The sequence below is a fragment of the Diabrotica undecimpunctata genome, chromosome 5, assembly GCF_040954645.1.
Source record: "Diabrotica undecimpunctata isolate CICGRU chromosome 5, icDiaUnde3, whole genome shotgun sequence".
In the NCBI taxonomy this organism is placed as follows: Eukaryota; Metazoa; Arthropoda; class Insecta; order Coleoptera; family Chrysomelidae; genus Diabrotica; species Diabrotica undecimpunctata.
Window position 1 is genome coordinate 19,615,955 of NC_092807.1, and position 18,796 is coordinate 19,634,750.

The following is an 18,796-nucleotide window of genomic DNA, read 5'->3' on the forward strand; positions in this document are numbered from 1 at the left end:
TTATCGACAATGTTGCTTCTTCTCCAGCACTTTGTAAGCCTCTGTCAACTTATAACGATAAAAGTTCAGGTATATTATATAAAAGAAGGGATCCTGGAGACCTCCCTATTTTTAATGGCAATCCACATGACTGGCCTGTTTTTATTAGTACTTTTGAAAGATCTACTGAGCTATATCAAGTAGATAATCATGAGAATTTATTAAGATTGCAAAAATGTTTAAAAGGTCCAGCAAGAGTCAGTGTTTCAAGTTTTTAATTTTACCTGTGTGTGCCCCAAATTATAGCTACATTAAAAATTCTTTTTGGAAGACCTGAGCAAATTATTGAAGCTCATATAAATTCTATTCGTAGATTACCACCTCCTAAACCGGAAAAACTTGAAACTCTGGTAGAATTTCCTTTAGCAGTTAAAAATTTGTGTTTTATTGGAAGCTTCTAATGTAAAAGACTACCTTAATAACCCTATCCTTATGCATGAACTGTTAGAGAAACTACCTTCACAAATTAAAAGTTAATTGGACGATATATAACAGTACTTTTCAAAATTTTCAGGGATTAAGTGAACTTGCTGATTGGTTGTATAATCTAGCAACAAATGTTTGTTCTGCTCTACCTACACTAGCCCTTAATGACCAAAGTAATAAAAAAAGGCAATTTAATAATAATGCGCATGCTAATATACATGAACCAAATACCTCCAGTGAAACACATAATTGTAAACTGTGTAATCAGAGAGATTGTAAAAAGTTTGCAGGTTGTCCAGAATTTCAGAGGTATTCATTATTTCAAAGATGGGAGGCTGTTAAAGCCTTAAACTTATGTAGGCTTTGCTTAAAGAAACACAGATTTCTCTGTAAGTATCCTGTAATATTCAATAAAGAAGAATGCCAAAGGAAGCATCGGAAGAAAGTAGTGTTCATCAAGGAACACGCTTTCGAATACTTCCCGTTGTTTTAAGAAATGGAATTAGGGCGTTCACTACATTTGCCTTTCTAGGTGAAGGGTCTTCCGTTACTTTGTTAGAAGAAAATATTGCTAAAAAGCTAAATATAATGGGAAACCCAGAACAACTTTGCTTAAAGTGGACAGGAAACCAACAACGCTTAAAAGATACGTCAGAAAAAGTATTCTTTTCTATTGCTGGTGATTATAACGAGGCCAAAGAATTTGAAAACTAACCTGCCAGAACGGTAAGAAATTAGGCCTTCCAAAACAAACTCTCGATGCAAAGGCAATTAAAGAAAGCTTTCCCTATCTAAAAAACTTACCTTCCAAATCATATAAGAATGCTGTTCCTCAGATCTTGATAGGCTTAGATAACTGGGACTTGGCGTTATGACTTCGAGTGAAGAAAGGTCTAGAACTTCAACCGACAGCTGCAAAGTTCAGGTTAGGTTGGACTATTTTTGCAATATTTTCAAATAACGATGTAGAATTAAACTACACTTACCACATTTGGGAATGTAGTTCTGAAAGCATTACTAACCAAGAACTCTTTAATACTGTAAAAGATTTCTTTTCAGTTGAAAGCCTCGGAGTTCAAAATATTAAACGACTTGAAACTCCCTAATAGTAAACCCATGGCTATTCAAAAAGTGGAGTGGAGAGGAAAATTAGGAAAAATCCAGAACTAGGTACCAAAATGAATCAACAAATTCAAGATTTTCTAGAAAAGCAATTATATTAGATCTGTAGGCCATTGTAATATCACTATTTTTAATATTAATCTTATTCACACAATAAATGATAGCTTCAAATTATTGACTATTATTTGATAACTGTTTGTAATTATTGTACCCGTAGAAACTAATTGTAATTTTATGGTCAGCCAGGAAAAAAACTAGTTTTTCGAAAAAGTGATGAGGCAAAAAAATTTTAAAATTAATGTGTTAAACTAATGATGCCACAAAATTCATTTGATTCGAACGTACTCAAAAGTTTGGGGGGATTTAGGACTGAACAGCCCCCTTAAAATTTTTCTGTGCGCTTAGATTTTGTTGTTTCTTTTGTATGAAAAATGCTTTTAGAACAAGAAAATAACGTGTCCATTTTTATTACAAAATGTCAAGTAGTTTAGGAGATAATGCAAAAAAACAATTTTTATTTTGTAACTTCAAAGGGCTGTTACTTTTTTTGTGTACACTTTTGTACTAAGGTAAGTTGGATTCAATCAATTTATTTTTGTCCCCGGAATGCGTGATTTAATTTATGACATACCTTTTTGAAACACCCTGTGTTTGCAATGTAATTAGAAAAATAATATTTTTATATTATATATATTATAGAAAAATAAAAAATTAGAAATGAATATCTAATTTAGACAACACACATTACCTAATAAACGTCAAAACATAACACATAACCAAAAATTAAAACTAAAAACCAGTAAATGATGTCAACATAAAACGCCTACAATATTAATTGTTTTACTAAATTTAAGTTACTAACAAAATAATTATTCAAAATGATGCAACAATATATGAAAGAATTAGAACAGGTAAATATCTAAGTGAATAGATTTGTCAATTTCATTAACCCATCACTTTTAAGGAACCATTTGATGCTGAAGAATTTGTAGAACGTTTAGCTTGGAGAACTTTAGCTGAATCTAAAGGCGATGGGGAGGAACATGAGATTAATCCTGCTCTTTTACACGAGTCTTTTGTACAAGCTATAAAGTGGGTATATGAACTATTTGTCATTTAAGTTTCTATAGAAACAAAATTGGCAGAATTTAAGTTTCTATAAGTTTCTATAGAAACAAAATTGGCAGAATAATCTTCAATTGTTTATATGAATAATCACTGAATGTATTATCAGCTAAAGTATTACTTGAATGGGTCCTAAAAATTAAAACATCCAAAAGAATTGGATGCACATATTAAATTTTTTGATTTCGTTTTAAGACAGTTACATGGTACATTTTTAGTGTAGTATGTTATATAATTTTTTAACATTAAGAACAATATTTTAAATGTGTGAAGTTTTATTATGTTTTAGAGATCTTAATTTACTTCATGAACGGCAACAAAAGAAATGTGAAAAACTAGAAGTTGTGGTTAGGGAAGATGAAGCGACCTTTTTTCAAGAGATATATAATTTACTTGAACAGAATAAGGTAAGTATCAGTACTATAGATTTTCAAAAGGCTGTTTTGGTATATTCAATTCTCCAAATTTCATTTGTTTGAACAGGCTAAAACTGCTCATTTAATGCTTGTTCTAGTTTATTGATGATCAGATATACTTGAACCTACTCTATTTAATTATCAGGATGATATCTGTGTTCTACTATTTTGAAAACCTTTAGGACATTGCTATATGATTTAGTCTGCCCATAGAGTTCGTAGGGTTTTTAGTGATTGTTGAGAGATGGAGTTATCCTATTCTCTCGAAGTCTCTATTTACTATTGGGTTTTACCAGTTGCCTATCTGGTTTTGTGTGTGTCCTTTTTTGTCCCAGCAACTAAACCTGGCAAAAGTTTATATTACCAGGTGTCCTAAAAATTTTGTTTCAAGTTGTATCCATATGTCTCATATGGCAGTATTTGTTATATATTTGAAGTATTTATTATCATAATAGATATATATTTTAGCAAGCCATGGACACTTTTCAAGAGTTAGATGGTAAAATCAATCATGTAGCAACAAAAGTACTACATTTAGGTGATCAGTTGGACAGTGTTAATGGTCCTAGATCTAGAGTAGTAGATGCTTTAAAGTTAATGATACATTTAACAGAGTTCTTATCTGAAGAATCAGTATTATCACCTATCTTTACAAGACCAGAATTGGTAAGTGAGATTCCCTAGTAGATGTTGTTCATATTATAACCAATCACAGCTCAATTAAACAAGTCTATTTTAAATAGGTTTGTTCTCACAAATAAATATTTTTAGATAGATGATGCTGCTGATGTGATTCAAAAATTATACCTTATATCTCAAGATTTACCTCCTAAGTAAGTATGGTTTTAAAGTTTGAATTTGCAATGTTTTTACACTAACCAGATCTCACAACATTTTTCCAATACCGAAATCTTGTGCCTCAAATTTGATTCTGAAAGGTCTTAAAATGTAGTCTTCACCAAGTTCAATTTTGTTTGTCAAATATTAATGATATTAATATTTATCACAGGTAAGTTGAACAACAAATTGCATGATAAGTGATTTCATAATTTGGCTAAAAATACGGAGTAGGAATAAAATTGTCAGGAAGATCACTATAGGCAATTAAACTCATAAAATATAAAGATTAATAGGTCTGGTTTGGCATCATAGATAGGAGAAGCCATATAATAAAGGTCCCATTCTCAAGTGTCCTAAGCAAAAGATATATAATCAATATGAGAACTGATGGAACAGGGACTTTGATGCTGGTTATAAGTGTATGAGATGATGTTCAAAACAAACAAGTTATCCAAAAACAAAGTATCCAAGATATCACAAAGATCTCGATTGCAAAATACCATTGAAAAACTTGCGATGTTGGAGTGGAACTGGACAGAATCCAAGATGGATGATCAACTAGAACAATTATAAAATGAAGATAAGAACTCTACAAAAAACTGGCCAATTAAATGGATTGAAAATAAAAATTGTTTCAACAACTTAAAATATTGTTGTACATTTATTAAAAGGTTCAATATTTATAACACTTACGGATTTAATTTATTTCTTTATTTATATTAACTTATCTGACAATAATTTATTATATCCGTACGTAACAAATTCGCGCGCGCGGGTCTTGAGAATTAACTGTCCCTTCCAAATAAAATGTCCTTTATATATGCCATTGCCTTTACGCTAGAATCATCGAACAGCCTTCTCGATTAGCGGCGAAATTATAACGGTAAGGCAAACGGGTATTTTTACATCGGCTCGACCGTTTCTGGAAGGTCCCTTCAGGTAAATTTCTGCCGGCTAATAGAATACTCTCGTAAAATCTAAAACAGAACAGCATTAGTCATAATATTTACGGTTATTTTAGGCCAGGATAATTATCGTAACATTGCCCCCCTCTTAAAAGATGGTTCCTCCTGGAACCTTGTCGGGACTGGAACCGGAACTGTATGCTGGTATCGGCAACTGGACCCTCTTTTACAACTTCCAGTTGTATAAAAATGACAAGGGACGGTTTTCTCTCCGCACCAGTAACTATGCGGATTGCAACAGACTAACACCTGGACTTCGGTGTCTTTAAAGATCTCCTCCACCATATTTCGGATAACCCTCCAATCTAATTGGCGGCACTCCAACTTTGGCATGGCTAACTTTTGCACGTCGGACTCTAGTACGTGCTCTCTCAATTGAAGTAAGGCTTCCCACACATCTCGGTAGGTAGGTTGGTCACGGGCAGTGTCTTTTGTTACCAGGTAGAAAAGGTAACGTGATGCATCTTGGAGTTTCAAGGTTTTACCGGGAGCTGGCACCTGGCATTGAAGTTCTGCAACTCGACCAAACTTCCTTCGAAAGACGGATGCCAACCCTGGTGCGTCTTTGATACTGGCCGGGATGGTAAGGGCCAGCGAGTAGTCATCAGTGGTAACACCATGTCTTGCTTTACCGGTACCTCCATAGGCACCCATGAATTCCTCAAACGTGAGGTCAGACACGTCTTGGACTTGGTTTACTTCCACTTCTTCATCTACGTCGTGGTCACCTTCGAAAGACGCCAGCCGGTTATGGTGTACTATCATCGGCTTTCCCCTCGGAATCTTGCTTATTCGGTAGATGACATCGTTGATCTTCTCCATGATGAGGTATGGACCTTCCCAAAGCTGCTGCAATTTGGGAGAACAACCTTTTCGCTTCTTGGGATTATACAGCCATACTTTGTCGTTCTTCTTAAAGCAACCCTTTTCGGCTTGTGTATCGTACCGTTTCTTCATTCGGTCGCTAGCGATCTGAAGGTGGGAACGGACCAACTCATGTACATCGTCCATTCTTCTTCGTAATTCGATCACATAATCTTCACCTGCTACATCTTCTCCAGGTCGACACCCAAATTCTAGATCACAAGGTAGTCGCATTTCGCGTCCGAATAGGACTCTGGCTGGTGTCTGGCCCGTTGATTCGTTAACAGCAGATCTGTAGGCCATTGTGAAGAACGGAAGGTATTGGTCCCAGTCTCGCTGATGATCGGACACCATCTTTGTCAAATACTTGCCAACTGTCCTATTCATTCGTTCTACCATACCATCCGATTGCGGATGATACGCGGTAGTTCTTGTTTTCTTCATGCCTAGTCTATCACATATTCCTTGGAATAGATCACTTTCAAAGTTCCTGCCTTGGTCACTATGGATCTCCAAAGGCACTCCAAATCGGCTGATATATTCTTGGATCAACTTATCTGCAACGGTGGCGGCCTTCTGGTCTGGAAGTGCGTAAATCTCGACCCACTTAGTGAAGTAATCCATTACTACCAACATGTACTTGCCCCCATTTTCAGTTTCTGGAAATGGCCCTGCAATGTCCAAAGCTATTCTTTCAAACGGGCTTCCAACATTATATTGTCTCATAGGAGCTCTCCTTTTCCGGTGAGGCCCGTTACTCGTAGCACAAATAGTACATTTCTTACACCAGTCTTTTACGTCGTCGGAACTGTTCATCCAATAAAACCGTTCCCGAATTCGCTGAAGGGTTTTCCTTACACCAAAATGCCCTCCCGATGGACTGTCGTGTAACTGACGAAGTACTTCGGCTATTCTGCTCTTTGGGATCACCAACTGTCTTCTTTTCTCTGAACCGTCATCATTTTCCAGGACTCGTTTGAGCAAGCCATCTTCGATGATAAATGAGTCCCACTGGGCCCAATACGTCTTAACTACTGAGCATAGGTTTGATATTTCCTGCCAAGGTGGTCGACGGTTTTCCTCTTTCCATTTTCGGATTTTCTGTATAACTGGATCTCTCTCTTGTTCTGCCCTTATCTTAGTAGGCGTCCAGTCGTCGTTGACAATCGTCGTTCTTAGCACTGCTGCTTCCTTGGATTCCGTTTTGTTGCAGTGGGAACACTCTGCTGGGCATGGCCTTCTGGAAAGAGAATCAGCGTTTCTGTGGCTAACTCCGGCCCGGTGCTCAATCTTAAAATCGTATTCTTGGAGTCGTTCGATCCACCTGGCTATCTGACCCTCTGGATTCTTAAACTGCATCAACCACTTAAGGGCGGCATGGTCGGTTCGGATTAGAAACTTTCTGCCATAGAGGTATTGATAGAAGTGCTCTACTGATTTAACTACTGCTAGAAGTTCTCTTCTCGTGACGCAATAATTCCGCTCAGGTTTTGAAAGAACTTTACTAAAATATCCGAGGACTCGTTCCTGTCCTCCTTGAATCTGAGACAGCACTCCTCCAATTCCCACATTACTTGCATCCGTATCTAAGATGAACTCTCCTTCTGGCAGTGGATACCCTAAAATTGGTGCTGTTATTAGATGTTTTTTTAAGGTCTCAAAGGCATTTTGGCAGTCTGTATCCCAGCGGTATTCTCTTGCTTCCTCTGTAAGTCGCGTTAATGGCTTAGCGATATCTGCAAACTTCTTAATAAACCTCCGGTAGTAAGTACATAGTCCAAGAAAACTTCTCACTTGATGCTTGTCAGTTGGTTTTGGCCATTCCTTAATGGAATCGATTTTTCCCTTATCCACGGCCACTCCTTCTTTACTGACTATATGACCCAGATAATTGACTTTACCTTGAAATAGCTGGCACTTCTTGGGGTTTAGCATCAATTGGGCAGCTTTAAGTCGATTAAAAACGTTTTCTAAATTCCTCAAATGATCTTCGAATGTCTCCCCCAAGACGATTATGTCATCTAAATAAACCAGGCATGTTTTCCAAGATAACCCTCTCAACACATTTTCCATAAGCCTCTCAAATGTCGCAGGAGCATTACAAAGTCCAAATGGCATAACGTTGAATTGCCACAATCCAGATCCTGTGGTGAAGGCTGTCTTTTCTTTATCGACTGGGTACATTTCTACCTGCCAGTATCCAGACTTCAAATCTAAAGTAGAAAACAATTTACTTCCAGCCAATGTATCCAATGTGTCATCGATCCGAGGCAGAGGATAACTATCTTTCTTGGTAACGTTGTTCAGCAAACGGTAATCCACACAGAACCTCGTCGTTCCGTCTTTCTTTTTAACCAGGACCACCGGAGAGACCCATGGGCTCGTAGAAGGTTCTATCACCCCGTCTTTCTTCATTTCCTGAACAATCGTTTCAGCTTCCTCTCTCTTCGCCTGTGGTAATCGTCGAGCTGTTTGACGAATTGGCTTAGCATTACCAGTATCAATTTTATGCTTAACAACGGTAGTTCTTCCCGTCTTTCCTCCTTTCGGTACGAAAATATCACGATACTGCCGCAGAAATTCCCTTAATTTCCTTTTCTCCATCTGATTTAGAGACTGTCCTGCAACTGCAACCATTTGGTCGAATTTGTCGTTGGAATTATCAGATGTTGTCGCCTGACGGATTATGGATGTCACAGGTACACAAGTTCCTACTTTTGTCTCTTTCTTTATGGTCACTGGGTAGTCGTTGACATTGATAAGTCTCACAGGAATTTCTTTAGCCGAAGTCACCAATTCCTTTCCAATTATGATTCCACGGCCAACCTCATCGTCGTGGTTCCAAGGCTCCATCATAACAGGTCTCCCTTCGTCCACAATTCCCTGTAGCCGCGCTACTATGATCGTTTCGCTTCTCGCAGGCACGACTGTATCTTCTGTAATGGCTGCTTGCACAGTGTTGTCATTATGTGGATGGAGAAATACCTCCTCGTTGCCAACTTTGATTACCTTATTCTTAAAATCCAATTGGAATCCATGCATATTCATTACGTCCATTCCTAATATAACATCCTCTTCGATGTCAGCAACTATAACAGTATGGACGAACTTTTCTGCTCCAATTCCCAATTGTACCTGGATTTCTCCATGAATGTTGGCATTTTCACCTGTAGCGGTCCGAAGTCGCAACCTCGTTGGTAACAGTTTCTTACGGCTGTTTATAACTGTTGGACGTATAATGGTTCTGGTCGCTCCGGTATCCACCAACAACGTATGTCTTTTACCATTTATTTCTCCATCTACATATACACTATCTTCACGACATTTCAAAGAAGCTATTAGTATGAGAGGGTCTTTGGAAAAGTTTTGGGTCGAAGCTGCCCCCCTAAGGCTGACCCGTTCTAGTTTTCCTGATGGTGAGTTTCTTGATTTGCGTCGTACCTAGGGTGTTTACAGGAGCTTCGTACGTGTCCTATTTCGCCACAATTCCAGCATCTGATGGTCTTCGTTTTCTTATATGTCATGCTTTTCATCATATTAACGAGCTGGTCAAGTTTATCTTCATCTCCTTCCTCTTTTACAGTCCTAACTTTACTGTACCCGCCAGAGGCCTGCGTAGCTGACTCGTATTCGAGGGCGGCGGATAAGACATCAACCAGCGTCTTGTGACGAGCTAATCGTAGTGTTCTCTGCATTTCATGATCACGAAGACTATCAATAAACGTTTGAACGGCCAATTTTTCCATCATGTCTTCGGGAGCTGTTGGATAAGCATATCGTACTAATCTGGCAATATCTACCTCATATTCTTGAAGAGCCTCATCTTTCTTCTGTCTACGATTTTTAAGCTGCGACTGATATACATGCTCCAAATGTTCGTGGCCATATCGCATATTTAACCTCTTCTTCAGTTGTTCGAAATCATCGGTCTCCTCTACTGCTATGGTCTGAAGCACATCTAAGGCATCTCCTCGAAGAGCGATAGTCAGGTTTATAGCCTTTTCTTTTTCAGACCATCCATTCGCTCTTGCAGCTGATTCGAACTGTTTCATGTAGTTGTTCCATGACGATTTTCCGTCGAAAGTTGGGACTTTGACATGCACAGAACTTCCACTTCCTTCAAATTTCGGCCGTGTTTCCAACTTACATTTCGTCTCGTCTTCTTTTATCTCTACTCTAATTGGATTGTTTCCTCTCTCTGCTGTCCCTGTTTCCTCCATCTTCCTTTCCATCTCTTTCCATATCTTTTCTTCGAAGGCCAACATATCGGCAGCAACTTGGTTTTTTAACGAAGACACTCTATCGTCAAGAGCAGACATCTCAGAAGTGACTTTAGAGATGTTAGCAGAAACTTTGCTTTCCAGAGAAGAAATCTCGTTAGAAACTTTGCTTTCTAAAGAAGCGATGTCGCCGGAAACTTTCGAAATATCGCCAGAAACTTTGTTCTCTAATGATGCGATATCACCGGAAACTTTGTTCTCTAATGATGCGATGTCACCGAAAACTTTGTTCTCTAATGATGCGATGTCACCAGAAACTTTGGAAATCGACGAGAGGACAGCATCTTCAAATATATAAGTCTCTGGATCTAGTCCTTCTTCTAGCAAAGCGTTCTTTAGTCGTTGGACTAACTCAGCCTTTTTTCCGGTAGAAGCTAATTCTCTGTCTTCAAGATGTCTTCTTAAATTAGTCACTGTCAGCTCATAAATCGTAGCCATTTTCACAATTTATTTTATATCACACTTGTATTATTATTATAAGTCTAATTTATGTTCGATCTCACTCTGACACCAATGTTGTACATTTATTAAAAGGTTCAATATTTATAACACTTACGGATTTAATTTATTTCTTTATTTATATTAACTTATCTGACAATAATTTATTATATCCGTACGTAACAAATTCGCGCGCGCGGGTCTTGAGAATTAACTGTCCCTTCCAAATAAAATGTCCTTTATATATGCCATTGCCTTTACGCTAGAATCATCGAACAGCCTTCTCGATTAGCGGCGAAATTATAACGGTAAGGCAAACGGGTATTTTTACATCGGCTCGACCGTTTCTGGAAGGTCCCTTCAGGTAAATTTCTGCCGGCTAATAGAATACTCTCGTAAAATCTAAAACAGAACAGCATTAGTCATAATATTTACGGTTATTTTAGGCCAGGATAATTATCGTAACAATATAAAAACTTGAAAGATATTGGGGGAAATTTTTTCCATCTATTTCTATTCCAATATCTTTATATTTATCAGTAATTCACATTTACAAATTTAAATTAGATATTATCTTGTTTCAGATTTGATGTTGCTAAGAGAAAAATTGAAAGAAAATACTCAGATATAGAAAAATCTTTAATAGAAGAATTCGTTCTAGCTATGGATAATGAAAATTTAAATAGAATGAAAGAAATAGCTACTGTTTTATCTCAGTTTAAAGGATATTCTCAGTGTGTAGATGCTTACATTGATCACAGTCAAATGGTATGTATGAAATATCTGATAAAATGTAAAACATATAAGTTATGATTAGTAGTATCAATCCATTATTATAGTTAATTATTCAGTATTGATAAAGTAAAATATTTAGTTTGAGTTTCACAATTTTGTATGATATAATGTGGTAGTTTCACTAGGTCTGGATTGGTATTTGCTTCATAGATTAATCCTAATTTATTATCCTATTAATCCTAAGTTTTAATGTAAATAAAAAATATTTGATGTTACATTTTTTACACTTTTTGAAAGTAGTCTGTCACTTGTTTCTACTTATTTTTTCAGCATGTAGGGCGTCGTCCTGTTCCTTTAGGTAGTCTAGAAGTTCATTCACTTGACACAAGGCCACTTCGTGAGTCACTCACTCCCAGGTGCAAACATTTCTTTTTTTTTTTTCACTTTCTCTTCATTTTCTTCTTTGCATTCTCTTGGGATCTCTTCGTCCGTTAGATGCTCAAATACTAGCTCGGTAGCGTCACAGGACAACTTTTGCAAGTCCACATTCTCTCACCTCAGGAGCTGAGTTCACTGAACTTTTAAGATCAGATAGTTCATTTTCATCTTCTCCAACTACTTGTTCTTCACAATTTTCAACGTTTAGTGACAGCTTTTTCCATGACTTTACAATTCTTGAAGACTTTACATATTCCCACGCAGATGCGACTTCATAAATGCATCCCAGAATGTAAGTAATACAATCAGTAGTAGACTTTCAAAAAAACGGCAAAACCTATGAAACCTTGTTGCAATTGCAAGTTAAATAAGGACGACAAGACAAAATTGAAATGTGGTTCTATTTCTGACAAGCCTAGACACAAAATATTCGACAACTTTTGGAGAAAAACTTGGGGTGAGAAAAAACTTTTGTGAATACATTAGTAATTGTGAAACCTACAGAGAGAGGAAGGGGATAACGGGAAATGTTTAGAAGGCAAACATCGACCAAGTTTTATTTAAACGCTGAACATAATCAAATACAATTATGCAAAAAGATGTTTTTAAATACACTCTGTATTGGAGAAAAGGCCATAGAGAAGTGGGCCAGAGAAACAGTTACGGATAATAAGCAAGTTGAAAAGTGGAGAAGCAATAAAAAACCCAACAAATTTTTTCGACAAATTACCCAAACTTGAGTCCCATTACTGCAGAGCAAATAGTTCAAAGTTATACTGGGAAACAGTATGGCAATCAAAAGCACAATTATATAGAGCTTACTGCAAAGATTTTTGTGGGGAAAATAATATAAAACCCATGTCAAAAGCCACCTTTTCCATAATTTTCGATCAGCAAAATTTATCTTTATATCAGCCTAAAAAGGATAAATGCGATATTTGTGTAGCTTTTGAAACAAGGAACATTTTGCAAGATAAGTACAATTTTCACATTCTGGTGAAAAACGAAGCATGACAAGAAAAGGTTACTGACAAAGAATCAGATAATGAAGTTTTTACAATTGATCTGCAATCTGTGCTACTCTGTCCAAAGTCCAATGTGATCTCCCTCTATTACAAAACAAAACTTATCGTACATAATTTCACGATTTACGATCTAAAACGCCAGCAAGGCGAATGTTTTTTGTGGAATGAAACAGTTGGTCGGGTAACAGCTAATGAGTTTGCAACCATAATAGTAAATTTCCTCAAAAAGAAAGTAGAGGCCAATACTCGTGATAAAAAAAAACTAATTATATTTTGTATAGCGATGGTTGCGCTGCTCAGAACAGAACAGAACTGAAATTATATGTTAGCAAACGCCCTCTTCAACTTGGCAAAAGAAAAAGATTTAAATATAATACAAAAGTATCTCCAGAAAGGTCATACTCAGATGGAGGCAGATAGCATGTATTCTACGATAGAAAGATTGATTCGAAAATCCACAATTAATGTACCTGCTGACTATGCAATATTATGTAAAAAAGCATGTTTGAAAAATCCCTATAGAGTAGAGTACTTATCGCTTGATTTGTTTAAAAACATTGAAGGTAATATACATTTTATCTCATCAATGCGACGTGAAAAAAAAGTTGGACATCCCCAGGTAGTTAACCTAAAGGCAATTAAATATACAAACAAAAATATATTTTACAAAATTAGACATTCTGAATTGGAATGGAAAACTTTTCCTGTCAGATTACCTGCAAATCCAAAATTTGTAGATTTTGACTCTTTGCCTGCATTATACAGAGGTAGAATTTCCATTAAGAAAGAAAAATATGAGCATTTGCAACAACTGAAGAAAAGGATACAACAGGACTACCATTTATTTTATGATTTTATGATATGACTTTTGAAGCATTCATTTTTCTGTTACAATTACTGATGTGTAATCCTTGTGTTACTGGTTTATTTGCATTAAAAAAATAAATAAACTTTCAGAAAAATGCGTATTTCCATTTTGCTTTCAAAATATTAGTTCGCAAAAAGCGTATCACTAATTTTATTTAAGACAAAAACAATATTTCATGTAAAAACCAAAAATAGAACATTCAAATTCTATCTGAGTTGATTAGTAGTCGTAAAAACTAATTTCTTGCCAAACGGTAACAAGTTTAATCATCTAAATTAGTTTTTTCGCTCTCTTGTAAAATTTTATAAAATGGAGTTACGCACCATGCGAATTACACTGACGATATATTGTTCGTTTATGAGATTAGGCTATGCTTATTTAATGGTGGCAATACTCGCTGTGTCACAAGACTTCTGAGATATTTTAGTATTTTTTAAAGTATGCTTTCCTAAGTATATCCACTACATTCTTCATGATCGCTGTTGCTTAGCCAGGGAATGCTTTCTTATTCGATATATTCGCAACTAACCTTCGTGTATGAAGGCCGTCCACTATCCGCTAATTTGTGACCGTGCCGGTAGCCTGAAGCGCAGTCTTATATGATAATTAGTTTGCAGTAAAATAGTGTTTTCAAATTAATTCGAACACGCGGGCTTACCCCGTCTTACCACCTCACCACTATGTATTTATATAAAACATAAGCGAAATTAAACGTTCGAATTTGAAAAGGTGGAGGATACTTTACCATTGCCGCACTTAACACCGTGTCCTTTCCTCCCTTATAATAAATTAATGTAATTACTTATACACTCGCGATCATAAAATCCGGGTCACCTTGAAAATCACCGATATTTCATTTTTAACGAGCTTTATCGTAAATAATAATAACACAAATACAAACTAATGCATGTTTCTGAGAATTGTTGCGGTTTCCTTTGTAACAAAGAATTCCAATAGTGCCGATTTCGCAGTAAAGTGCACACTTCCCAAAATGAACGCCACCTGTAACTACGCTTGTTTTAAATGTCTCGTTTGTACTTCGACTTTCTGTTCAAATGCAATGGACAAACGTTTATTATTGCCACCATTAGTGTTTATTAGTGGTAGTGCCATTATTAGTGTTTATTTTTTGACAAAAATGCCTTTGACTGTTGTTGAAACGGCACAAAAAAAAACGTTGGACAAATTGTTGCACTTGTGGAAGACGGTCACACTCAACGGCAAGTCGCAAGAACTGTTGGCGTAAGCCTTTCTACGGTTCAACGAGTGCTTCAACGCTTTCAGGAGGCAAGTTTGCTAACCAGGCGACCTGGCTCTGGACGAAGAAGAACGACCAAGGCACTAGATGACCGTTTCCTTGTGTTTCAGGCTTTACGAAACCGGACCTCAACTGCGGTTATGCATCAAAATCGTCTAGAGGAAGTACGAAATCGCAATTTTAGTGTTGCAACAGTCAGAAGTTATCGGGTAATGGCTAGAGGACCGCCACTTCGCCGGGTGCCTCGAGTTGCACGACTAGCTTTTGCTCGACAATACGCGCATTGGGGAATTAATGATTGTAGCAAAGTGTTATTCTCAGATGAATCCCGTTTCTGCCTAACTGGATCCGATGGACGTGTAAGAGTTTGGAGGAGAACCGGTGAACGATTTTCACAAACCTTGGTGGAGGCTCGGTCATGGCTTGAAGAGGTATATCTTCCGACTTCCACACAGAATTACCCTTCATCGAAAATGGGTCCCTAACTGCACGAAGGTACATTACGGAGATTCCGGAAGAACATGCACAACATGGCAGGGCTAGGAGAAAACGCCTTCTTTATGCAGGACAACGTGCGACCGCACGTTGCCAGGATCAGTATGTAATACTTGGACGAAGTTGGAATTACGAGGGTACCCTGGCCAGCTAGGTCTCCGGACCTGAATCCCATCGAACATCTCTGGGACGATTTGAAAAAACGTATTCAAACCCATACACCTCCTCCTAACAACGCACAGGAGCTTAAGGATCTGTTAATTAGAGAGTGGAATAACATGCCACAACATGTAATCATCAATCGTCTGCAAGAGGTTATTAGAGCAAAGGGAGGCAATACACGATATTGGTCATTGAAATTTCACTGATTTTTTACCACGTTCTGTATTTTCCATTTTTTTTTTCGTATGTCTGTTTTATCAGCAATTTGATTTGTTTTCTGTTTTTTTTTTTTCAATAAAAACAATAAAAAACCATTTTTTTTCTTTCAAAACAAACATTGATGACAAATAAAAAATACATTAGCCAAAAGAAAAGGTTATTACTGCACCAGAGGCAAAAATATTTAAGAAACTTGAAATTTTCAAGATGACCCGGATTTTATGATCGCGAGTGTATTTAATAAAGAGGTATTTTAATTTTGTGTAATTTATTTTAAATAAATTTTTATCGAGTATCGTTGGATTTTATTAACTAAAATATTGTTATTTTGTAGGGATGTCTATCGAGCAAGGACGTATTTTCTAACTTTTTAACGCTTTGTAAATACAATCATGAAATAATTGTCAAGGTTTTTAATAATCCAGAACAAGTGATGGCAAAATTTGTATTGAACATATTTCAACTCAAACTCGTGGAATACATCGATCAGAGGTTAAATTCCAAGTTAGGAACCTACAGCTATTTACAAGTATTATATGAGTTATATTACAAGTAAGTTACATCATCAATGGTACTACTGCCGTAGTTGGCTTGACTTTCCTAAGCTTATACCTCCATCCTCTTCTATTTCTAACCGGTAGTTCAAAAAGACTCTCATCTAGGGATTCATAAATTTTTTAGTAGAACTATTTTTAAATAGACAAGTCAAACTCATTATTTTTCTCATAACTTAAAAACTTGTCTCTTTAGACCATTTTGGCCCATCTGTTGCACACAATTCAAACACGATAAGACCGTTAAATTCAACTGAATTTAAATAAATTTTAATAAAAAATTGTTTATTTAAAAATAGTTCCACTAAAATATTGATGAATCCCTAAATTAGATTTATAGATTTATAATTATTATTATTATTATTATATATATATATATATATATATATATATATATATATATATATATATATATATATATATATATATATGTTAATGTGATATTAAAAGTCAGAGGTGCGCCAAGCAATTAATTAGCTAATTAATTAATTAATTAAACTTATTTAAATGATGCAATTATGATTTTATCACACTATTTAATTCTCTTATCTCAGGGTTATATTCGTGCTTCAATATCTATGCTTTACATATGATAGGTAAGGTCTAAGGAATATCGGAATAATAGTCATATATGATACAAAATTATATATTGAAATAAAATTCACACTCAAATATCTTAAACAAAAAATATCTCATATAAGGATTATCAAAATTTTGTTCTACGTACGTGAACCTTCAAAATTTAATGTTATACACTATATAAATTAAAATTTCAAATCAAAATTGTTGTTCTATATCTCCTGATAAATATTTCTATCTTTTCTGAAGCAATTAAAAAAAAACTTTATTGATAAAGAAAAACTGACGAATGTTAAAAAAAAACTATCTCTCTGATGATGAGTTGTCCAAATCCTTGTTCCTTGTAGCCTACACTATCTATTCTTAGCAGTTCCCTAGGTAATCAGCAATCTTACAACAAATTATTGCGAGCCTCTCGTCTTCTATGATTTCCTTCAGATGCACGTATCGTTCAAAAAGAAAACGCTAGCCTCTTCTCCTCTCGATAAACTGAATCTCTCGTTCCGGCCTGAACAGTGACTCTTGGAATATATAAGTAGAAAAGTATGACTTACAATATTTTACTGGATCAGCTTCCGTCAGGATACACTTAGTCCACGAAAACTCACAAACATTCACTTCTAATGCTTACTATCATTTGGGAACCGCCAAAGAACTACGACTGTTCGCCTTGCACCCTTGGAAAACAACTGATGATCTTTTTTTTCTCTAAAATCTAGCTAAACTCTCATTCATCTATCTCTCCCACTTTTTTTCACTCTTTGCCAATCAAAGTTCGTCATATTTATCCCCATTTAGATAACAAACAACAACCTTAACTACTGTTGGACGTGAATCCCTGTCCTGGCATTTGGTTTTCACCTCTGGCTGCGTTAAGTAGTTGAGTTGCTGTGACCAAAGGCCCATCTTGGTAGTTAGTATTCGCCTCTGGTTGCGTTGAGTAACTGAGTTACCGTTGCTAACTACCCATCTTCCTGTCTTTTGTTTCCTTTTTCTTTTTTTGTTCTCCTGAAGAAGCTATATACAATTGTAGCGAAACGTCGAGATGAACCCACTTTTGGGTCACTCACAAATGACACGGTCCAAACCCGGAAGACGAATAAACTATAAACTATAACCTTAACTACAATTATAACTTTCCTAAAAACTATTAACATGTTAATCGTTTCTACAAATTCTTAAAAACTAACGGAGAAATATAATTTCTAAATTCTACCCTATTGTCTTTATTCACTGTACAAGTCCATTTGGAAAACCCGGTCGTATTGTTCAATTCACTACGTTCACTCAAATATATTTTACAAAGAAAATAATTTATGCATATCTTAAATTTTGTTTACTACAGGTAATCCAAAGATAATGGACTTTCGTTTCTTTGAAATATCTTTTATAGTTTATCAGTTGAAATATTTTAAATTATTATATTTTATAATTTGAAATATATTAAGAGCAAACCAATATTATTTTTAATTTTTACATAACATAACAACTCTCCAGGATATCTTGAAAATCTATTTAGATGGTCTATTTAGTAATTTTAATTTTATCTTTGGCGGATAAAATGAATCATAACAATATATATATATATATATATATATATATATATATATATATATATATATATATATATATATATATATATATATATATACAATGTGAGTGAGATTAAAATCTCACTGTAAATGAGGATATCGGTCAAGGAGAAAAAAACTATGAAAAACTATTTCAATCTTTTAATAGAAAACGTTTCGTGCAGTAATTTCTGCACTTCTTCAGTTCTAATGATTGTAAAGTCATATAAAGATGTCAAACAATGTCAAATGTATAGGTTTAGGTGTTAAAAAATACATTTAGTAACTACAATAAAATTACAGTAAAAATACGTTAAAATTTTTTTTAGATTTTATACAAACTTAAAAAAGTGCCAAAAATGTCACAGTATGTTACA

General features: G+C 35.6%; 1 protein-coding gene across 1 annotated transcript in view; it reads left to right on the plus strand.

The window, feature by feature from the left end:
* The first annotated feature begins 2,350 nt into the window (after nucleotides 1–2,350).
* Nucleotides 2,351–18,796, plus strand: part of Sec10 (Exocyst complex component Sec10) — a 39,281-nt gene continuing 22,835 nt past the window's right edge. The window contains exons 1-7 of the mRNA XM_072531609.1: nucleotides 2,351–2,498; nucleotides 2,552–2,679; nucleotides 3,002–3,119; nucleotides 3,597–3,794; nucleotides 3,900–3,961; nucleotides 11,100–11,283; nucleotides 16,050–16,267. Coding sequence (XP_072387710.1) covers nucleotides 2,466–2,498; nucleotides 2,552–2,679; nucleotides 3,002–3,119; nucleotides 3,597–3,794; nucleotides 3,900–3,961; nucleotides 11,100–11,283; nucleotides 16,050–16,267 — 941 coding nt within the window. The 5' untranslated portion in view covers nucleotides 2,351–2,465. The remainder of the gene's footprint in view (nucleotides 2,499–2,551; nucleotides 2,680–3,001; nucleotides 3,120–3,596; nucleotides 3,795–3,899; nucleotides 3,962–11,099; nucleotides 11,284–16,049; nucleotides 16,268–18,796) is intronic.